General features: G+C 41.8%; 1 protein-coding gene across 4 annotated transcripts in view; it reads right to left on the bottom strand.

Moving 5' to 3' along the window:
* Positions 1-3,278: 3,278 nt before the first annotated feature.
* The window catches only part of LOC113107780 (transmembrane and coiled-coil domains protein 1-like), a 50,927-nt gene continuing 31,051 nt past the window's right edge, over positions 3,279-23,154 (bottom strand). For all 4 annotated transcript variants that reach the window (XM_026270488.1, XM_026270492.1, XM_026270489.1 and 1 more), the window contains 3 exons: positions 17,295-17,980; positions 4,946-5,081; positions 3,279-4,566 (listed from right to left, as the gene is read on the bottom strand). In XM_026270488.1, the coding sequence (XP_026126273.1) occupies positions 4,255-4,566; positions 4,946-5,081; positions 17,295-17,980 (1,134 nt within the window). In that variant the 3' untranslated portion in view covers positions 3,279-4,254. The remainder of the gene's footprint in view (positions 4,567-4,945; positions 5,082-17,294; positions 17,981-23,154) is intronic.

Consider the following 23,154-nt stretch of genomic DNA (forward strand, 5'->3'; position numbering starts at 1 on the left):
ATTCTTTTATTTTTTTATTCTATCTGTTTTCTTTTTATTTATTATATTATTTTAAAGCCCTTGCTACGTGTACTGTGTTAACCTAACTGAGACTTGTTATAGCACTTATATATCATTGCTCTTTTTGTTGTTTTTGATTGCTTCCACTGTCTTCATCTGTAAGTAGCTTTGGATAAAAGCGTCTGCTAAATGAATAAATGTAAAATTAAATATGTATTATCATATATGTGCATATACACTGCATATAGGTATTCTTATATGCACATATATCCACATATAGGTTCTTTCCATGTGGGAAACAGTGGAAACAATGTAAACAAGAATTAATATGTGGTGTAGTCCGCGAGATGGAGTCATTAATCAGGAATGTTTGTTGCTCGGTTCTGTATGAATTGGATAAACATCTTGTTTCATGCTACAAAAAATTACCTATTGAAGGATGTATGAATATAACGTGTCATTCCCCAACCAAAAATATAATCAACATTAATCATCATTGTCACTAAAATCTAAGGAGATTCAAATGTAAGGACATCATACAAACTGTTGTACCAGTCCAAATGCGCCGCTGCTGGCAATTTGCTGATTTTTGTTTAGAGCAATGCAAATTGATAATGTGCCTTCAAAAATCCAAACGATTTACAAAGTGAAGTGTAACTGTGTTTGTATCTGTGTGTGTGCTTTAAACTAATATAAGAGTATGTAAACAGGTAATTTACCACAGTGTAAAGTGCTGGAAAATTGAAATGTATTTGAAGTGCTTTTACTTTGGAAGGTGTAAGAACCCTGGTGTACTATTCTCTGAACAACAGGGGGCGACAATGGGTAATCATCATCTAAAATCATCGGGAATCACTAGTGAGAAGTTATTGGCTTCATTCGAGTTTGATTGATTTTGAACAGGCTTCTGAGGCACAGTAATAGTCTACAGCATGATCTACAGCTAAATATAAAAGTTTTGGTGATAACTAAGTGGAAATTTCGTACAAACGTACATATAAAAAAAAGAGACAGCGACCACAACTTCAGATGCTATTTTATTTTTGGCTTAACTGTCACAGAATTGAATGTACAGAGGATATCAAAGTGAGCAAGGATACATCTATGCTGCCTTCAAAAAATCGGCCAGATGAAGACATCTCAGGAGACAGGATCTGAAACATTGAATTCGGATGTGCCTTTATGCCTTCTGATCTTGGGATGCATCCTCCAAAGGCACCTTTTTTCAGTTAAGATGTAGCCATCATTTTCCCCACACCACATATCTCAGCCCTTAGACCACTTCAACTCATGGCATGTGCTATGGATCCCCTACTTTATACAAGCCATTCATTCTGCATAGGCGCAGCAACCATCGCAGCTTCAACAGTCTCCATTCCCACCCTTAATGCAATGGGTTGATGGTCATCATCAGCGTATCAGCGATGCATCAGGCCTACAACTCAGGATGGTATATTAGCGCAAGAGCTTGAGCAGCTCTCTACATGGTTCTCCAACTGGAGAAAACACCACTGCTGCACACTGCCAAGGAGTGGAGAAGGGGAAGGAGAAGAAGAAGATGGAAAAGGAGAAGGAAAATAATGAAAATGAGGAGAAGGAGAAGAATGAGAATGCAGAGAAGGAGAATGAGGAGTAGATGAAGAATGAGGAGAAGGAGCAGATGGAGAAGAATAAGAAGAAGGAGATGGAGAAGGAGGAGAATTAGGAGAAGGAGAAGAATAAGAAGGTGAAGATGGAGAAGGAGGAGGAGAAGAAAGAAAGAAAAATAAATTGGGCCTGCTATTTTCGCCTGTAGTGGGGCCTGTAACTGTAGGGGCCTGATGTTCTATCCCTCAGTAAGGGACAAACACCCCTCAAAAAGAAAAATGGCCTGCTATTTTCTCCTGCTGGAGAGAACACCCTTTACTGCTGTAACTACAGGGGCCTGATGTTCACCCCCTCAGAGGATGAACACCCATCACTACTTAAATTAAAGAGGGACCTGCTGTTCTTTCCCTCCTTTAGAGAGCAGAATACCCCTCTAAATACCCCTCTGGATATTAAGAATATCCCAATCACATTTTCTTCTTTTCTTTTACAGGAATGGAACAGGGATGGTTTTGGGGGGTTCTTCTTCAGGCAGTAATACATCTCATTATGTTTGGGGGGTTAATGTTTAAGCTCTTGTATGTTCAATTAATTTGGCATCAAAACCCCCATAAGGAACCATACAAATATAAATTGTGTTCAATAAACTCAAGTAACTTGCTAAAGTGGTTCCTGTCTGAACTTAAACTATTGTGTATCTTTGGTGCTGTCACTCGCAGAAGTTCAGACCCAGATTGTGGTGTGCCACAAGGCTCCTTTGTAGGTCACATGCTTATGTATATGAGACAGTGTCAAAGTGTGAAGAAGTGTGAAAATGATTCTCATGCTCCACACTTCCACATTTTGAGCCTGATGAATCACAGCATCTTCATTCTGGAATATGCCATCTCCATTTTTTGGCCAGACTTGCGCACCTCTCATCAAGACTTACACACTGCTAAAAGTGTCCACTGCTGGAAGTCACATGCACAGCTAATTTCATCTTGTTTTTGCAGATAGATTTGGCGCACATCAGTAATCCAAGGGTAGAGTGCACAGCTGGATGGAGAAGCAGGGATGGATGGAGAACGTGCCTCCACGAAGCATCCAGACACCTGCAGAGAGTGAATCGATCAGTCTGATGAGCTGCAGGCAGTGCTGGAGAGTGTGGTCACCAACACCGGCTGATCTCCAGTGGACATCTGTTTTTCTTCACCAGCAAGAACGGACAGGACATGCGTTGGATGACTGCATTCCAAACAAAACTATGTTTCACAGACAAATTTTGTCTGTGAAACATGTGAAATTAGCTCTGTACTTGTACTCTGCATAATGACAATAAAGTTGAATCTACTCTAATCTAATCTAAAAATAAACCACTTGGCCAAATGCACCAATCTCAGTCCTAGACTGCACTTTGTGGTCCTACTTTCCATGGCCACATGGGACATTCAGACCAGTGAAGACTCCGGAGACCGCAGAAGGTCCTACGCTGGGGACGGTCTGGATCTGACGCAGTCCTAAAGGAAGATGGACATTATCTGCTTTATGTGTAGGCATATCTTCATCTGGATGGGACTTAACTGTTTAATTTTATCCATGTCTATTGTGTTCTCATAATTTCATGTTTTCCAAACTTTCTTTAGTGTTTCCTGAAATTAGGATTGACATTTTTAATTGTAATAAAGTATGAAGCGTGTGCACACTAAAGCTCTAGTCAGAAATGAACTTTATTACAAAAGATATCAAGATCATGTGTTTGAAGGCACTAGAGTGGTTTAAAACATTACTCTCTCACACACACACACACACACACACACTACAGCTGCAGCAGAGGACATCCCCTGAGGATTATTAAAGGACTGACAGATCTATTAAACACTATTACTGTACAGTTAGACGACTGAGCTAACAGCTCCTAAGATCTGAATGACACGAGTGTGAGTAGATACGGTCAGCTTGAGTCCAGCTTATGATCAAACACACAAGCGTCTCCATTCGTAAGAACAGTTCTGATCCATCATTCACTACAGTAGACATAATAACCTACAGATCATCAGAAGACCCTCTCCATCATAACGCTCAAACACTGCACTTTCATATTATAGACATGAGGAATAAAGAGTCACGGCCGCTACTGGAGCTGTCACAGACCCTGTAAGGCAGTGAGATATTCAATAAATTAATACTTCATTTAAAACTTTGTTTTACATCAGATAATGCTAGTAAACGGCACCATCCTTTGACCTCTTGAAAATGATGCATAATGAAAGCAGAGGATGATGTGTTCCAGCTCAAATCCTCACCTCAGATAGACTGATGAACGAACGCTTCAGCCAAACATCCACCTCACTCCCGCTCATAATTAATACATGCATGATGTTATTCTTTCACTGAACACAGAAGGAGGAGCAGCTCAGTTTCTATTCATTCAAACGTTCATCATCATTATGAGTCACTAGGACCTCAACATTTCTTCTTTTGCAGCATGCAGGCGTTTACTCACAACACTGAGGAATGATGACAGAATTTCATGTTTGTGTGAGCTAATGCTACATTCAACTAAAATTATATTAGAAATTTGAATAATATTAATATTAATCTCATTCCAGAGAGATGCTCCAAAGGCATTCAGTGGGGAAAGACTGTGCAAATTGCTGTGAAAGCAGCGAGTCTTGTGTGCGCTGATCAGGGCACGTGCAGGAGACGGGAGGTGTGTCCTGAGAAAGCCTCCCAGTTCCTCCAGAGCACGGCGAACAGCAGGAAGACCAGCAGCGAGGAGACGGAGCGGCTGCGTGTCTTCATCAGCGGGACCACACAGTTAGCGACGGTGGAGACGAAGACCAGCAGCACAGCCATGAGGGCCAGCAGCACGGTGATGAGTTTACCCATGAGTGTGCGAGCCGTGGCGTTCTCCAGACCCTCCAGCTGAACCACCTGCTGCTGCTGCTGCTGCAGCTCCATCTTAGAGACACGCGTCTGACACGCCTCCAGAGCCTCCTGACACACACACACACACACACACACCGCAGGTCAGTCTACTGTAATGTTGTGTTAATATGCCACTTTGTTTAGCTTTAACTCTTTCATTGTGTGACTATAATGACATATTCATTTCTGGAGAAGTTTGGACTTGCTGAGAAAAGTTCATCCAAAAATAAAAATGTGCTGAAGATGTGCTCACCCTCAGTTCATCAGAGATCAGGATGAGTTTGTTTCTTCATCAGGTTTTTAGAAATGTAGCATTGCATCAGTGTCTCATCAATTGCAGTGCTACATTTCTACAAATCTGATCAAGCCATGCCTAACTAGTATCCTGACCTGTGAGGCCACCACTGCAGGCGTAGAGTAAAGCACACACACACACACACACACACACCTGCAGGTCTCGGGCCCTCTCGTTGGACTGGTACGCGATCTTCTCCTCCATGCTGGCCAGCTCTTGTTTCAGGTTCAGGATCTCGTTCTGGTGGAGCTCCGTCAGATCATTGACTTGTTCCTCTAAGCGCTCACACCTACAGAAACACAACACCACAGACACGGTCACTTCCTGTACAACACGTCTCTCTGCTCCAGAGTGTTTATTGTGCATGTTTTTGGTCTTTCCTCAGAAGCACTTAATCATCTCAAAAGTTTGATGAACCAACAGTTCAGAGTTGACAACACTCCTGGATGGCCAATGTCCTGAAAAGTTTAGCTCCAACTGGCCTTAACACACCTGGAAGATTCTAGTGTGTCTAGTAAGAGCTTGATTAGCTGGTTCAAGTGTGTATAATTAGGGTTAAAGCTAACAGGGGTGTTACACAAGATCCCGGGTCCTATGCATAGGCATAGCGTTAAGAATTACAATATTGTGTGTGTAACCCCTCTCTCCACTGCTCCTCACACTCGCTCCGAGCGGGGCTTGAACCCAGGTCTCTGGCACGGGAGGCAGACGCACTAACAAGGAGGCTAAATGGCTACAGCCCTCAGCGTCTGTCGCTAGTGCGTCTCTTGAGATCGGGGAGTGAGGTTTACCTGCACAGCACTACTCACTGGCCTCCGTTACACGTGGAGCTGTTACTTTCTATGACCTTATCTATGTTGCATGTAAAAATATAAATATATAAATATAAATACAAATAAAATATGTAATGTGGGGGGTCAACATGGCGGCACGTTGATCGCACGCGTTTATCTGAGCTCTCACGACAAGCGGCAATTCCATTCTTAAACAGCCTCACATCGTTCTGAAACTGAAAAATACATATACGTTAGGTCACTGTAAACAAATCTACTACAAAATGACATCGCGAACAACAAAGAAAAAACATGGAAATCAAGACGAATCCAGTGCCGAGCCTGCAAATCCTCATGCTAACATGGCATCTGAGGATAAAGAAGTCAGCACAAATAGGCTTACTGAAAAAAATCAAGAGAGCAACATTATGAGTGCAATTACAAGCATGAGAGAAGACTTTTCAGTCCAATTTACAGGAATCCTCTCAGCCATACAGGAGGTTAAACAAGAAGTTAAGGAATTTTCTGACAGACTGTCAAACGCGGAACACCGTATCAGCGATACAGAAGACCAGGTGTCCGTTTTGCAAAATACTGTAGACACTCTTCAGCAACAGGTGAAACTTCTTGGAGTTAAATTGGAAGACCAGGAAAATCGAAGTCGTCGTAATAATGTGCGTCTCGTTGGCCTCCCTGAAGGCGCTGAAGGCTCAGATACAGTGGGTTTCCTTGAGAGATGGCTGCCTGAGGTACTGGGACCAGAGAATTTTGCCAACCCGATAATCATTGAAAGAGCTCACCGCTTACAGGACCGCCGAGATCGGAACGCTCCCAGAATACTCATTATGCGCTTCTTGAATTCTAAGGATAAAGACAAAGTGCTGCAAGTCGTGCGGGCCAAAGGCAAGGTAAAATATGACGAACGCGAAGTAAAGTTTTTTCAGGATATCGCCAGAGAAACGCATCTGAATAGAAGAAAATTCTACGAGGTGAAACAACAGCTTAAATCCATGGGCATCCGATATGGAATAATTTTTCCGGCGAAGTTGCGCGTCACCCATGAAGGACGAGACCGCATTTTTGAGAATCCACCTGAGGTGGAAAATTTCATTCGCAACCTAAAGGATTCAAGCTCTTAATCCCTCAACCAAGAAGACCGAATACAGAAGAAAGGAACTGTCTTTTAACGAAATATATATAAGTATATGTTTTTTTTTTTTTTTTTGTTTTTTACGTTTGGGACTGATAATGGATGGAAATATGATTGACAGTTCAAAATAACTTGGCTGATGGAATCCGGTGAGGTTGTAGTCAGTGACTTCTAACTTTTCATATTTGAATTTACTTGTTCTCTTTATTATAATTTGCTTAATATTATTAACTGGATATACTCTGGGTTTTTTTTTTTTATATATATATTTATCGTTTCTTTGTGGTTATTCCAGTTTCTATTATAGGCTGTTCTTTTTCTAATATGTTTAGCCGCTTGTTTGTGGGAGCATATAGCAGAGAATATGCTTGTGATCCGTGTTTTGCTGCTCCTAGTGATAGGATCGGCGACACAAAGTGTTGAATCTTCAGTTAATGGGTATGTACGGGTAAAGCACTGGCGAGTTCAGGGAGCCAGCGCTAAGAGAAGCATCCTATTTACTTTCTACAATTTTTCAGTAACAGGGGCAATTGCATTTTACTGTAATAGGCTAGGGCACAATCTTGTAATAATAAACAGCTCTAGATTTAGGCACTAACACTGTAATGGGCTCCAACTCAGAACTAAAAATAACATCGTGGAATGTGAGAGGTTTGGGGAAACTAACTAAAGTAAAACAAGTAATGACCAGAATTAAACAACTTAATCCCTCAATTGTATTTTTACAAGAATGTCATATATCTTCAAATGACACGACACCAGTACAAAGACGATGGAAAGGCCACGTTTATTCAGCTTTATTTTCTTCTAACTCTAGGGGGGTTATGATTTTAATACATAAGTCAGTTCCATTTCAAATATCCAAGGTTGTACAGGACACAGCAGGACGTTACATAATAATTCAAGGATCCATTCTTAATGAAAACATTATTTTGGCAAATGTGTATGGCCCTAATACAGATTGTCCAAGTTTTTTTGAAAAATTATTTCTTTTACTGTCTTCTTTATCAGGAAAACTGATAATTGCTGGAGACTTTAATTGCACATTATCTCCTAGCCTTGACCGCACAACAGGAACAGATACAACCCACATACAGTCTAGAATAAAGATATGGAACTATATAAGAGAACTTAATCTGTTTGACCCATGGAGAAGGTTATATCCTAGTAAAAGAACATATTCATGCTGCTCTACAGTGACGAAGGGACATTCTCGTATTGATTATTTTTTAATCTCTAATGACCTTTTTCCAAGAGTAGCAATTTGTCAGTATGATACTATTGTCATTTCGGATCATGGACCAGTGTCTTTAGTTTACAAATTAATATGGGATATGAAAGAAACTCGCAGATGGCGCCTCCAACCAAAATGGCTGCATGATTGTGATTTTATCAAATTTATTGGAGAACAGATAGATAATTTTTTCAAAGAGAATAAAAATGAAACGTCAGCTACTATAAGGTGGGAAGCATTCAAAGCATATATCCGAGGTCAGATAATTTGTTTTACAAGCTCAAAAATGAATAAAATAAAATTGGAATTAGATTTATTGGAAAAAGAAATTAAGATTGCAGAGGGAAAGGCTTATTTAGACACTTCAAATACAATACATCATGATCTTCTTAAACTAAGGGCTCAGTATAACACTCTCTCCATAACAAAAGCTGAAAACAGTTTAATAAGATTGAAACAATCTTTCTATGAACATGGAGAAAAAGCAGGGAAATTATTAGCATGGCAGATAAAAAAACTGGACACAGAAAAAGCCATTAATAGTATTCAAATGTTGAATGGAGAAATAACATCTAATCCTTTAGAGATAAATAATGCTTTTGTTTTGTTTTATAAAGATTTATATAAATCTGAATCGGCACTTTTTACTGAAGACCAAACTCGGTTTCTCAATGATCTCCAGTTTCCACTTATATCAGAAGAAGATAAAAACTATTTAGACCGTACATTTGAAGAAAGTGAAGTCATGGAATCTATATCAAAGCTGAAGAATGGCAAATCAGCTGGCCCTGACGGACTGCCAATTGACATATATAAGCTCTTTAAAGATAAATTGGTTGGCCCCCTGAAGGAAATGTATTCTGAATCATTTCAAAATGGTTATTTGCCACCAACTTTGAGAAATGCCGTAATTACTTTATTTTTGAAACCTGAAAAGTCTCCCACCAAGTGCGAGTCATACAGACCAATCTCTCTACTTAATACAGATATAAAGATTATTGCTAAAATCTTGGCGTCAAGATTGGAAAAATGTCTTCCATCTGTAATAGGTTTAGACCAAAATGGATTTATAAAAAATGGTCAGGCTACTCATAATATAAGGCGCGTTTTAAACATTCTGTATGAAAAAAGGGAAGCCCATGACACATGTATTCTATCACTTGACGCGGAAAAAGCGTTTGACAGGGTAGAGTGGCTGTATATGAACGAAGTATTGACTCGTTTTGGTTTTGGAAATTCATTTCTACGATGGGTCAATATTTTATATTTTAAACCATTAGCAGAAGTTAGGACTAATAATACAGTATCAAGACCTTTTGAAATATATAGGGGCACACGTCAAGGATGCCCACTGTCACCAATGCTCTTTATTCTTGCATTGGAGCCTTTAGCAATTGTAGTCAGAAGTAACTCTATCATCAAGGGCATTCAAATTAAAGATCGTGATCACCGAATAGCACTATATGCAGATGACACCATTCTTTTTCTAACAAGGCTTGAGAGATCCGTTCCAGCACTGCTCCAACTGATTGATAGATTTGGAAAATTTTCTGGCTATAAAATTAACAAGACCAAATCATCAATACTGTTTTTAAATACCCACGAAAGACATCAACCACCGGTTGGACATCCATTTATAAATGCAATTAATGGCTTCAAATATTTAGGAATAGTAATTACCCCCACAATTGACAAGTTAGTTTCTGCCAATTACAACCCAGTTATAACCAAAGTCTGTGAAACTGTAGACAGATGGTCCTCCCTACCAATCTCATTAATTGGTCGTATAAATATTATAAAAATGAACATTCTTCCCAAATTTCTTTATTTATTTCGCTCTATTCCACTTTCTCCACCATTAGGCTTTTTCTCTAATATGAAAAAAAAATTAACCAAATTCATCTGGAATAATAGACGTGCAAGGCTTCGCCTAACATTGTTATATCTCCCTTATGACAGAGGAGGTTTACGTTTACCCAATTTGCAGTGGTACTACTGGTCTGCCCAGTTGACTTGTGCCACTTATTGGTTTTCCTTACAGCCAAAATTACCCTGGGTAGAAATAGAATCTATAGATGCTAAAGGTATAGGGATGGATATGTTTTTGTACTCTGATTTGTATAAAAATCTAAAAAAGACTACCAAAAATCCCTTTGTTAAAAATACTTTGATAGTATGGAATGATGTTCAGCACACATTGGGAGTAGTCCCAACTCTTTCCTACTTCTCTCCTATTTGGGGCAATAGGGACTTTAGACCAGGAGAAAATGACCCTGGCTTTAAACAATGGGCACTAAAGGGCATTCGTAAGGTTGGGGATTTGTTTGAGGGAGATACATTGATGTCCTTTAAAGATCTTAATGAAAAATTTGGAATCCCAATGAAACACTTTTTTAAATATTTGCAAATTCGCAGTTATATCAATGTCAAGCAAAATCATTCACTATCTAAACCTCTACTAACAGAATTAGAAAAGGCTATGTTTTATGAGGAACTTGGTACAAACCAAATCTCACTGTTTTATTGCAAATTTGTAAAAAGTTCTAAGGAATCATCTGATTCCAAAAGAATTGCTTGGGGTATAGATTTGCAATATGACCTTCCAGATTCAGAATGGAGCCAGATATGTGCTAAAGCCCAGAATTTGTCAATTAACACTAGATTTAGGCTGATCCAATACAACTGGGTAATGCGTACATATGTCACCCCTGAAAAGTTAAACAGGTTTAATCCGGGAATCCCAGATACCTGTTTTAAATGCCAAAAACATAAGGGAACATTCTTCCATTGTATCTGGGAATGTGAGGTGATCAAGACATTCTGGCAAAAAGTGACAGCACTAATTTCTTCAATTATTTCAAAATTAATTCCAACGACCCCTGAAATTTGTGCTTTGGGTTTAATTCCTGTAAGCCTATCACTATCAGGTTATCACACTAAAATGATTGACATTTGTCTCGTTATTGCAAGACGTTTAGTAGCATTCTACTGGAAGAACATAGAAGGTCCATCTATTGATCATTGGTTAAAAGATCTGTCACATTGTATTGCATTGGAAAGAATAACCTACAGTATAAAGGGCAAACTAAGAGATTACCATAAAATATGGGATCTTTTTATACATTTTCTGGAAAATAACCAAATATCAATACAGGCAATATCAGATACCTCTCACTCCACTGATTGATTTGTGTATATGATGTGCTTATTTGAAAATATGTGGACATGTCTGTCTTAGCCTTTGTATAATAACTATTCCTGTGTAACAGGTTTTTTTTTTTTTTTTTTTTGGATGCTGTGGGTGGTTGTGGGTGGGAGAGGGAAGATAGTTAAAATATATATAAAATGTTTTTGTTTTGGAAATGTTATTGTTAAAGCCAATGTCTTTCAATAAAAATATGTTTAAAAAAAAAAAAAAAAAAAAATATGTAATGTAATAATTAGGGTTGTGCCTGAAGCCGAATACCTTATTCGGAATGGCACGGATAATAGCTTAAAAACGAATAACGGACAAGGAATAGTTCTGCCTGAATACTCGGCTGAAGCTGACACAGTCTGGTGTTTGCTAGATAACAGGTGAGCCAGGGGATCAGCGCCAGAAGTGAATGAATGTAAACTTTATGAGTGAAAAGAGCGCAAATCAAACACCGCATTGTTGTCGCCTCTCTGCGCATCTCTCAGAAATCAAGAGTAATTTTCCCTGTGATAATACATCATACACTTTATAGCAGTGGTTCCCAACCTTTTTCAACTCGCGGCCCACACAACCAAACACATATGTTTGCGCGGCCCACTTCAAAAAAATTAACTGACCCCGCTATTGTTGGGTTAATAAATTAGTACTCAGAAGCTAGATTTTAAACTATATTTATTGAATAAACTAGGGCTGTGCGATATGGACAAAAAAAAAAAAACTATCGTGATTTTTTTGATCAATTTTGCAATTGTGCTTTTACAGTCATAAATGCATTCAGGATTAATTTGAAACATATTTCCAAAAGAAAACCAATCAGAGCTTTATCAAAAAGTTGTAACATCTCTAGAACAGACATAAGTCAAAATTATCACTATAGTGAAGATGTAAAAAAATGTATAGACTTGTGGCAAAAAAAAAAAAAAAAAAAAAATCCTGTATACAGGGACTTTTTTTTTCTTTTTTGCCATGCATTGTTCATAGAGCTCATTATATGTAGCGGTGCCTCAGGTGTTTGCAGTGTGTATACAGTATGTGTATGCGCTCAGCAGTGAGAGCGCATAAATATAACGCGAAAGCACATTAAAATAATGCACGAGTGCGAATCTCTCTGTTCGCAGCAGATTTCCTTCGCTCTGTCACAAAACCAGTCGTGCTTGCTCAGAAACACGCTGCTTTGCGAGGAGAGAGTGTGCACACTTAAAACGTGTCTCCTCTCACTTAAACTGCATCCTGTTCACTAACAAATTCACTCTATGCTCATGTGTTAGACATGAATTATTTTCGCACGTTTTATTTCTAGCCTTTTACCGCAGTGAGAACGCTCTGATCCGTCAACATTGGCTCAGAAAAAAGGCGCATCACAGACAGTGTGTGAACCTGGAGTTAGGCATATGCCCAGTCTCTGTTCTCGCGCTAGGCGCAATGCATTCTGATGGGATCGGATACGGGAGGTCAGGGCCGCGGAAAATTGTGGTATAAAGCGATTTAGAAATCGCGCACGCTCAAATCGTAATTTTAGGACGTTTTCTTTTAATCGCACAGCCCTAGAATGGACTGGAAATGAACAGAAAATAATTGGCGGCCCACCTGCAATACCGGACCACAGGTTGAAAACCACTGCTTTATAGTATTTGTATATATTTAAAAAGCAATGATTTAAAGCTTAGGCTACGATATGAAACGAATGAATGGAATAAGCACAGCGCGCTCACCAATCAAACAGCCGCGCTGCGCGTCTCAGTCTCTCAAAAACCAAACCAGTTCTCTCTCGAGAGCAGGCTAATAATCAACATAGATATGGATACATTGTCTACTTGTCCTACATGTTTGAATCTTTACCTTTTGCTGGTTTGTGCGGCACACACACATCTGTTTAGTGAAGTTCATTAACATTAAGACTCGCTTAAAGTGTTGTGCGTAATGAAAATATGCGCATTGAATTGATTCAGTCGTGTTCAGATGATCACTAAACGCATAAGGCTATACATTAACAAGCGTTTATTGATTAAAAAAAAAACATTTAATGTGTTTTCTTTTTATTTACAATAGCATGAACAACGAGTAGTCGAGTAACTGGAGTAATTTTAATAAAAAAATCGACTAGTAGAAATCAGTAGTCTTGCAACTACTGTACAACAATGAGTATTTCATTATTATAAAGGGTACGTTTAAGGCTATCTAGGTGTAGACGTAAATAAAACACAATCTAACGGGTAGAAAACTAAATTAGAAACATCTAAACTTTTCAGGTCGCAGCAAGGTCATGCACTTCCTTTCCCAGAACAATACCGAAAGAAGAAGAAGTGAAGTGACATTCAGCCAAGTATGGTGACCCATACTCAGAATTTGTGCTCTGCATTTAACCCATCCAAAGTGCACACACACAGAGCAGTGAACACACACAATGTGAGCACAGACCAGGAGCAGTGAACACACACACACACACACACTGTGAGCACACACACAGAGCAGTGGGGAGTTATTTATGCTGCGGTGCCCGGGGAGCAGTTGGGGGTTCGATGCCTTGCTCAAGGACACCTAAGTCGTGGTATTGAAGGTGGAGAGAGAACTGTACATGCACTCCCCCCACCCACAATTCCTGCTGGCCCGAGACTAGAACTCACAACCCTTCGATTGGGAGTCCGACTCTCTAACCATTAGGCCACAACTTCCCCTAGCTAAGCCAAGATGGAGAATGGTTGAGATGGTTGCCTAGCAACAGCAGACGCCACTGGAGCGCGAGCGCAGGCCACAGAGTGCTTTAGGAAGAAGGAGAAAGCAGCGTGCCTAGCGTTTTCCACACGTTTTCAGTCGAGACATCATGCAAATCTGGTTTTGTTTTGAAGGAGATTTTTTTTTTTTTTTTTGGACTCGGTCGAGACCAACTAGAACACTTGGTGAGTCCAATGGCCAAGTCCGAGACAAGTCGGAGACGACGGAAAAAATGTCTCGAGTCCGGATTTGAGTCCAAGACGGGACTCAAGTACTACAGCCCTACTTTCAACACTCAATTTAAATGCACTGAATGGAATAAAACATAAATTCACTTATATATTTATCTTCCAAAAGCAGAGAGAATCTTCACAAAGCTCTTTTTTATACAAAAACAGTTAATAGTGAAAACAGCTGAAAGGCTCAACATAAATATGATCCAGGCTCTGAAATGCCATTAATATTCAGATCAAGAAAGGCCATCTCTAATTTTAAAAGAGGGTTAGCGTTATTTTATGTTATATATCAGCTTGACAGCTATATTTTTGTTCTTCTGTTATTACAAGCAAACAATAAAATGCTTGACTACAATCTGGACATTTAGGGCAGAAATATGTTTATCTATTCATCTCTCTCTCTCTCTAAACTCACCCCCCCCCCTTATTTCCCTTCTCAAACTTTTACCATTTAAGAGGAAAAAGTCTAATCTGAGTCTATTTCAGGCCCACAAATCTGCTGGGTCACAACCCAAAAATCAGTTTCTGATACAGATGTGGAGAAAGGGATATTAATAACTAACATGGATAGAGTTATCCAAGTACAAGTCAAACCTATTTCTGAAGTGCTTTTCACTACACAATGCTTTGAGAGAAGCATTACAGAAAACCAGGATGATGATATAATCAAAAGTCTATATTAAAATTTTTATATTTTCATGCCTTATAGTCACATTTTCTAGATTAGAGGTGTATAAATAATCACACAGACCATATTAGCTATATAACATAAATCACTTAATTCTTTATCTGTTGAAATTGAAAACTATGAAAGATCATGACAATTTGGTGAACATTTTGCATCTCTCGCCCCAAGCGGTTAAACTGAGGACTGAAAGTATTCATGGCATAAGTGAAGTGACATTCAGCCAAGTATGGTGACCCATACTCAGAATTTGTGCTCTGCATTTAACCCATCCGAAATGCACACACACAGAGCAGTGAACACACACACACACACACTGTGAGCACACACCCGGAGCAGTGGGCAGCCGTTTATGCTGCGGCGCCCGGGGAGCAGTTGGGGGTTCGATGCCTTGCTCAAGGGCACCTAAGTCGTGGTATTGAAGGTGGAGAGAGAACTGTACATGCACTCCCCCCACCCACAATTCCGTCCGGCCCGAGACTAGAACCCACAACCCTTTGATTGGGAGTCCAACCCTCTAACCATTAGGCCACGACTTCCCAAATAACACTTACGATGTGCTACCTACAGTGTGTCAGGTCTATATCTAGTCCCCTAGTGTTCAGGCCAAAGGAACCAGAAAACTCCATCTGATTTTGAAAAAGTAGAAACCAGGCACCAGCATCAGTTCTCTTCTGAATGTACAGTCCAAATGTAACATCAGCAATTAAGTAATTAAACTACCACGGTAAAAGTGCACAGAGAGCTGCCTGGCAGACAGCGAGCACTGGACTGAGCGGCTTATTATGTTTTAAATAACTTTTTTTTTTTTTATCAAGCAAATCACACTTTATTTTCTCATTCATCCGTGTTTCTCTATCAATCTAAATTGTTAATGATTTCAAGCTGATATAAATTATATAGCAAAACCTCTTAATAAAATGAATGACACTTTAGACTAGGGCTCGCCAGCTGATGGACTCCAGTCCGAATCCGGACCATGAAGCCTTTCGACATCATGAAATAAATTGGAAACAGCGTTTGTCATTTATTTAATCAAATCAAATTTATATCGAGGTTAGCTCAGCAGAGCTGATTGGGTGCTACGGCGCCATAAAAACTCTTAAATGGTACAAGAAACACTTAATTATGATTTCGAGAGGTCTTACGTTTGGGAAGAGAAAGACCAGAACTGCGATATGGCTGAATGTGAAGATGTAACTTCAAAAGACTGTGATTTCATTGAATAAATATGAGAATTGCTGCTTCCTGTATGGCCGTTACCGTGGAAAACGTTCTGACAGCGCCCCCTGCAGGGAGAGAATGAACGTGTTTTCAATCAGTGTGTCTGCTGGTTTTGTTCAGACCGATGTGAACACCCTTGTTTTTACTCAGAAAACACGCGAGGCTGTAAATATTAACTGGTGGATATACAAGAAGATTTTGTTTTATAATCATCTCAACAATTATTTAACTAATAACAATTGATCAACATTGATTAAATTTATTACACGGCTCTAGGGAATACTTAATTCTGATTGGTCAATCGCACCACCCAATGGTGAGTTATTCCCAGATAATAAGCACCAAACTGAATAACACACCGCTCATCCGGTCACTAGTCTTAATGAGTCACTCCGTCATCTTGTGACTGAAAACACTTTACCACCACGTCTAATAATGGAATACTTCAGCATTCATTTTAACATACATGGTAATCTTTTTAGCTTTGTAAAAGCAGGATAATGTACATCCAGCCAGTTGTTGTCTCAGAATAAACCCCTTCAGGCTGATACTGGAGCGTTCTGAGAGAACAGCTGGCTGGATGAACATTATCCCGCTCATAGCAAGTGATACTTTTAACTCTAATTTCTTTAAAACATGGTTTAAAAGCTGAAATGTGAAATTTATCTGTATAACTTTTTGTATCTGTGAAAATGTGTCTGAACTGTAAATCATGCATTTTTATTTTATTTGTGCAGGTTTTAAATTATAGCTTAAATATCCTGCAGATACCCAGGTCAGGTAAAAACCATAAATTTATGTTTTTAGGCATATAATTGTCCAGACCTCATCGAGTGAGGAGGGTTTATTACTGGAGCTCAAGCAGTTTGAGAGTAAGTATATGTGTGTGTCTGTGTGAGTGTGTGTGTGTGACCTGCAGAGTGTGTGTGTGTGTGAGTGTCTGTGTGAGTGTGTGTGTGTGACCTGCAGTGTGTGTGTGTGTGTGTGTGTGTGTATGTGTGTGTGTGTGTGTGTGTGCGTGTGTGTGTGTGTGAGTGTGTGTTTGTGTGTGTGTGAGAGTATGTGTGTGTGTGTGTGTGTGTGTGTGTGTGTGAGAGACAGAGAGAGAGTATGTGTGTGTGTGTGTGTGTGTGAGAGAGAGAGTATGTGTGTGTGTGTGTGTGTGTGAGAGAGAGAGAGAGAGTATGTGTGTGTGTGTGTGAGAGAGAGAGAGAATATGTGTGTGTGTGTTTGAGAGAGAGAGTATGTGTGTGTGTGTGTGTGAGAGAGAGAGTATGTGTGTGTGTGTGTACCTGAACCGCTCCTCCTGCAGCGCCTGCATCAGTAGTGTGCACTCCTTCAGATACCCGCTCTTCAGACTCTCCACCGTCTCCTCCAGCCTCGTCTGAGCATCTCGCAGCTCCTGCAGCTCCTGTAGCAACATGTCCAGGCTGCCACTGTGGCCCCGTTCTAGTGTGTTTCCTCTGGAGCTGGGCGGGCCCCCGGGGGCCCCCGTCAAGCTGTTGGCTCCCACCGATTCTGAGGTCGTACTCGAACAGTCCTCATCACTGCCGAACTTCGGGCTGGACTGCAGGTGTCCGCCGGCGGATCCCAGAGAGCGTCCGGCAGTGGCTACGCCGTCCTCGCCATCCTCTGTGCCGTCCTTCAGCACACTGATGTTATCAGCACTGCCAAAGCGGTGGCGGATCAGCGAGGCGATCTCGCGAGGTTTGGAGGCCACAGCCCCAGCGGCTGAGTGTGTGACCTGGGAGAAACTGGACAGTCCACCCTTGACGCTGTCCACCACCCCCTCGCTGAGGCCCGTGATGACCCTGGCGCCCACATCTCGCAGGCCCTGCTGCATGTCCCGCAGCATGTCTTTGGGCTGCCGCTGCACGCCACTGTGCTCCACCTCACGCAGACGCCGGTGGTAATGCTCCAGCTTACGCTGCAGCTGGGCGATGCTCGCTGCCGCCTTCTGGTTCTTCTTCTCAAACACCTGAAGATGGAGACAATGTGGGGGTGTGTGGAAGAGCATGGGAGAGAGGTAATGAAACATGAACAAGGAAGTAGAATAAGAGATGAAGGGAGAGTGAGGAACTTTATGAGGCATTTCTAACCTCGGTCTAACTGAATCAAGAAAGAGCTAACTCTAGCTGAAAACAGATGACCTCCAGTCAATGCAGTGCAGCTGTCACTCTTTAAGAGTAAAGCCCAAACTGTACTTTGGTTTTTATGTGTACAGCATGCATGGCTTCAACCATCAGCACGATTAGTTTATTTATTAATTTTTTGCACTAATTAGTTTGGCCACAAGGTGGCAATACCGGCCCAAGGCTGTTGTTTCACAGTTGCTTAAAGTCACAAAGTAGCAACAGACTATTGAATCTGAATCCCTGCTTCCCAATGTTCATACTATGCATCCTAAATAGTATGTGAGATTAGATTAAAGGGGGGGTGAAATGCTATTCCATGCATACTGAGTTTTTTACACTGCTAAACATGGACAAAGTTTCAAAAATTAAGTTGTACGTTTGAAGGAGTATTTTTGTTCCCAAAATACTCCTTCCGGTTTGTCACAAGTTTCAGAAAGTGTTTTTCGAGTATGGCTCTGTGTGACGTTAGATGGAGCGGAATTTCCTTATATGGGTCCTGAGGCACTTCTGCCGGAAGAGCGCGCTCCTGTATAGCAGAGCACTGAGAGCACAACAGACTTCACTGATCAGAGCGAGAGCGTCGCCAAATGTCACAAAAGAAGTGTGTTTTTGGTTGCCAGGGCAAGACAACCCTGCACAGATTACCAAAAAAAACAGCATTAAGGGACCAGTCGATGGAGTTTATTTTTACAGAGCATCAACGGAGTTGTGCAAGTGTTTTTGTTTGTTCCCTGCATTTCGAAGATGCTTGTCTTACAAACAAGGCCCAGTTTGACGACGATTTGCGTATCGTTTATTTCTTAAGGATGATGCAATCCCAATGAAAAAGGGTCACGATCGTGTGTTGGAACCGCAGGCGGTGAGTAAAACTGCTTAAAATATCTCTGCCTCCTTGTTAGTGCATCCGCCTCCCATGCCGAAGACCCGGGTTCGAGCCCCGCTCGGAGCGAGTCGTTGCTGCTGCTGCTCTCGTTCAGTTTCAGCCTCGGCATCTGATTCTGGACCATAAATATACGCTGAATCTGACTGTTAGCCATGGTTTATTTTGGATGATGTTTTTTTTTCCTCATGGTAATGTCACAACTTCCAAATGCTCTCAACGCAAAAGCCTACTGGCGCTCGTGATTCTTTAGCCCCGCCCACACGTCACGCCTCCAGCTAGTCGTGTTTTTCCGGGAAAAATTGGTACAGACTATCTTTCTCTTATGAATATAATAAAACTAAAGACTTTTTGGAGTTATGAAGGATGCAGTACTACTCTATAGGTACTCAAGATTAACAGGATATTGAGTGAAAACGAGCATTTCATCCCCCCCCCCTTTAAGTACGTCCCAAAGCATGTAAATGTTGAGTATGTTGTAGGGCAAGTATCTTGAAAAGAGTATGCAAGAAGTCCCCAGATACTATTTCAGGTAGATTTTTGAAGTGTAGATCCATGTACACTAGGGGTTGGGTTTTTCTCCAACCCGCAGGTCCTGCTTTTATGATATTATTTGGGCCACCCTAGCCTGCCCTGCACCACTGTATCTATTTTTATAACCTGCCCCGCACCTGCTAGCATTAAATAGACATACTAGATATTGTCATGTGAATGAAAACAACAGCCTTTATTTCAGCCTTAAAAAGTGCTTTGAAACATCGACATGTAAACAGGCAATATTGTGAAATTGAACCATAAATCTTGTCATATTAATAACAATTATAAACATTTTCAACATTTTAAAAGTAGCATTTGTATTAATCTAATAGGTTAAAGAAAAAAACATTTCAGATTTGTATAGGCCTACAGTTTACAGCCTACGCTACATAACCACTTAACTTTTGATTTATTTAACACACAGAAATGTTCATTTAGCGTTTTTACATTCGCTGTGCAAAATAAGAATGGAATCCACAGTACCAGGTTTTAATCTATTTGGCCCAGACTCCAGCACTTGGCCAGCAGAGTTGAATGTGCGCTCACTTGATGCGCTTGTGGCTGGGATACAAAGAATCATTTTTGACACCATGGCAAGCACAGGAAAGGTGATTGACTGTGACTGCCAGAAGCTTAGAATGTCCTCTCCATCCCAGAAGAACTGGCCCTCAATGTAGCACTGAACCTTGTCTCTCTCGGCAACTTCTTCACTATTATCACTAAACTATTTTTTTTTTCTTTTGACTCGCTCAGCTTCGTCAACTAAACATAAAATAACAGAATATTTAACCTTTTACACATACATTAGATGACTGTAGCTAAAACGTGAGACCCGGGCCAATAAGTCTATCTGTTTGCTGGTGCTATCACCTCGAGGCTCCGGTCCGGCTTTGGCTCCGGCTCTGCTCTGCTTGAAACATCTTCAGGGACTTAAAACAAGTCAAAGAAACGTTCCAAGCTTGTGGGTGACTCTAATGGACATTTTCTCGTTGGATACGTGTCACCCTCCATCTCTTCATTCAAGTTTTAAAAGGCAACAAAAACGCAGTAACTGTTAATGACATGGGCTGTGCACGGCATCTACTTGTTGTGACGATCGCGATCCAGTAAGACACAGGGAGAGAGATCCAAGTGCAGGTATGTTTTATTGGGGTAATCCAAATCGTAGTCAAAACAAGCCAGGGTCGAAACCAGAAAGCATCCTAAAAACAAACAAACAAACAAACAAAGAACAGGAAAGGGAACGGAACGGGAACTCAGAATACGATGGGTCTCAGGGGACGAGAAGACTCCATCCAAACAACAGGAAAAGACTGGTAATTATAGGGAGGCTAATGACAATAAAGTGAATGCACCTGGTGCAATTAGCAGGAGTGCAATTACTGTGATGACAGGACAAGACTAGTGGAATACTAGTGCCTACGTTGAAGTGCCTAAGGGGAAGTGAGCCCACTAGTGGACACCCAGGGAAACAGAGACTAGACAGCGTGACATTACCCCCTCCTCCACGGAGCAGCTGCCAGATGCTCCACCCAGACCCAAGGGAAGACCAAAGACACAAAGAGACCAGGAGGGAGGTGGAGCGGCAGAGGACCAAGGGAAGGGACGGGAGGCCAGGTAAAATGGGGAAAACAGAGACAAGAGGACCAGGTAAAATGGGGAAACAGAGACAAGACGACCAGGTAAAATGGGTAAACAGAGACAAGAGAAGTACAACACAAAACAAGGAGTCCAGGAGGGAGGTGGACCAGCAGAGGATCAGGGGGAGGGACGGAGGGCCAGGTCCAAAGGTGGAAAACAGGCAGAAGAACGAAAAAAACAAACACAAAAACACAAGTCCAGGAAGGACATAGCGTGACGCCCACCAGGGCGGAGCAGAAGACCACCACATCCATGCGGTCAAAACAGACGCCCCCCCAGGGCAGAACAGAAGACCACCACATCCATGCGGCCAAAACAGACGCCCTCCCAGGGCGGAGCAGAAGACCACCACATCCATGTGGTTGAATGAACAGGAGGACAAGTCTGGTTGGGCAAGTCTGAAACAAAGAACATGAACAAGTTAAGGGTAGCCTCTGTGGCCACAACAGGATCAGTCGGGTGCTCAGAGAGTTTGACTGAGATGTGACGAGACTCTGGAAGTTCCGCAGAGGCGAGGAGAGACTCTGGTAGATCAGCCGAGCCGAGGGTAGACTCTGGTAGTTCAACAGAGAAGTGACGAGACTCTGGTAATCCCATGGTGTTTATACTGGATTCCAGAAGATCAATGCTGACTTGACTCTGCTCATGAAGATCAATGGTGACTTGCCTTTGCACAGGAAGATCAATGGTGACTTGAATTTGTTCATGAAGATCAATGGTGACTTGCCTTTGCACAGGAAGATCAATGGTGACTTGAATTTGTTCATGAAGATCAATGGTGACTTGCCTTTGTTCATTAAGATCACTGGTGACTTGAATTCTCCCATGAAGAACCCCGGTGATTTGACTCTGTCCTTGAAGATCACCAGTGACTTCACTTGAGTCTGGAAGGTCAACGGTGACTAGCCATTGACTCTGGAAGGTCGATGGTGACTAACCCTGACTCTAGAAGGTCAAAGGGTGACTAACCCTGACTCTGGAAGGTCAACATGAACTGGCCCTAAATCTGGAAGGTCAATGGTGACTATCCCTGATTCTGGAAGGTTGACGGTGACCAACCCTGACTCTGGAAGGTCAACGGTGACTAACCCTGACTCTGGAGGGTCCATGAGCACCTGACTCGACTCTGGAGGATCAACCGGAACCTGATTAAACTCTGGAAAGTTAATGGCCACCTGACTCGACTCTGGAAGGTCAACAGGAATCTGACTTGACTCTGGAGGGTCCATGGGAACCTGACTCGACTCTGGAGGGTAAACTGGAACCTGACTCCACTCTGGATGGTCAACGGGAACATGACTCGACTCTGGAGGGTCAATCGGAACCTGACTCAACTCTGGAGGGTCAACGGGAACCTGACTCACCTCTGGAAAGCCCACTGTAACTGCCATCCTCTGTAGTGGCGCTGGGTTGGTGGCCATCTTGTATTGTGGCGCTGGCTCAGCAGACGTGATGTGAACAGTCACTGGATCAGCAGACATGACATGAACACTCCTGGGAATCTCTAGGATTTTGGACAGCATGGAGAAATAATCCAAAACTGTATCAGCAGCCATCTTGGGCATTGGTGCTTGGCTGGCGGCCATCTTGCCTCGTGGCGCTGGGCTGGTGACCACTTTGTGCTGTGGCGCCGGGATGGCTTCCGTCTTGCCTTGTGGTGCTGGGTTGGCGGCCATCTGGTGCAATGGCGCTGGGCTGGTGGCCATCTCGTGCAGTGGCGTTGGATTGGTAGACGTACGCTTCCTTTCTCCTTTCCGTCCGCCATGGTGAGACGGCGGCTCCAATCCGTTCCACACGAGCCCAGGGTCGAAGGGGGCCATGGTGGAGGGCGATATCGAACCTCCTCTCTACCACTAACTCCTTTGCGACCTCCCCTAGTCCCACGGAAAACCACCAGGCAGGTTCCCCTAAAAACCATCCCTTTCCCGCTCGGTGGCTGGGGAGGAAAAATGAACAGAC

Source organism: Carassius auratus, chromosome 8, assembly GCF_003368295.1.
Source record: "Carassius auratus strain Wakin chromosome 8, ASM336829v1, whole genome shotgun sequence".
Lineage (NCBI taxonomy): Eukaryota > Metazoa > Chordata > Actinopteri > Cypriniformes > Cyprinidae > Carassius > Carassius auratus.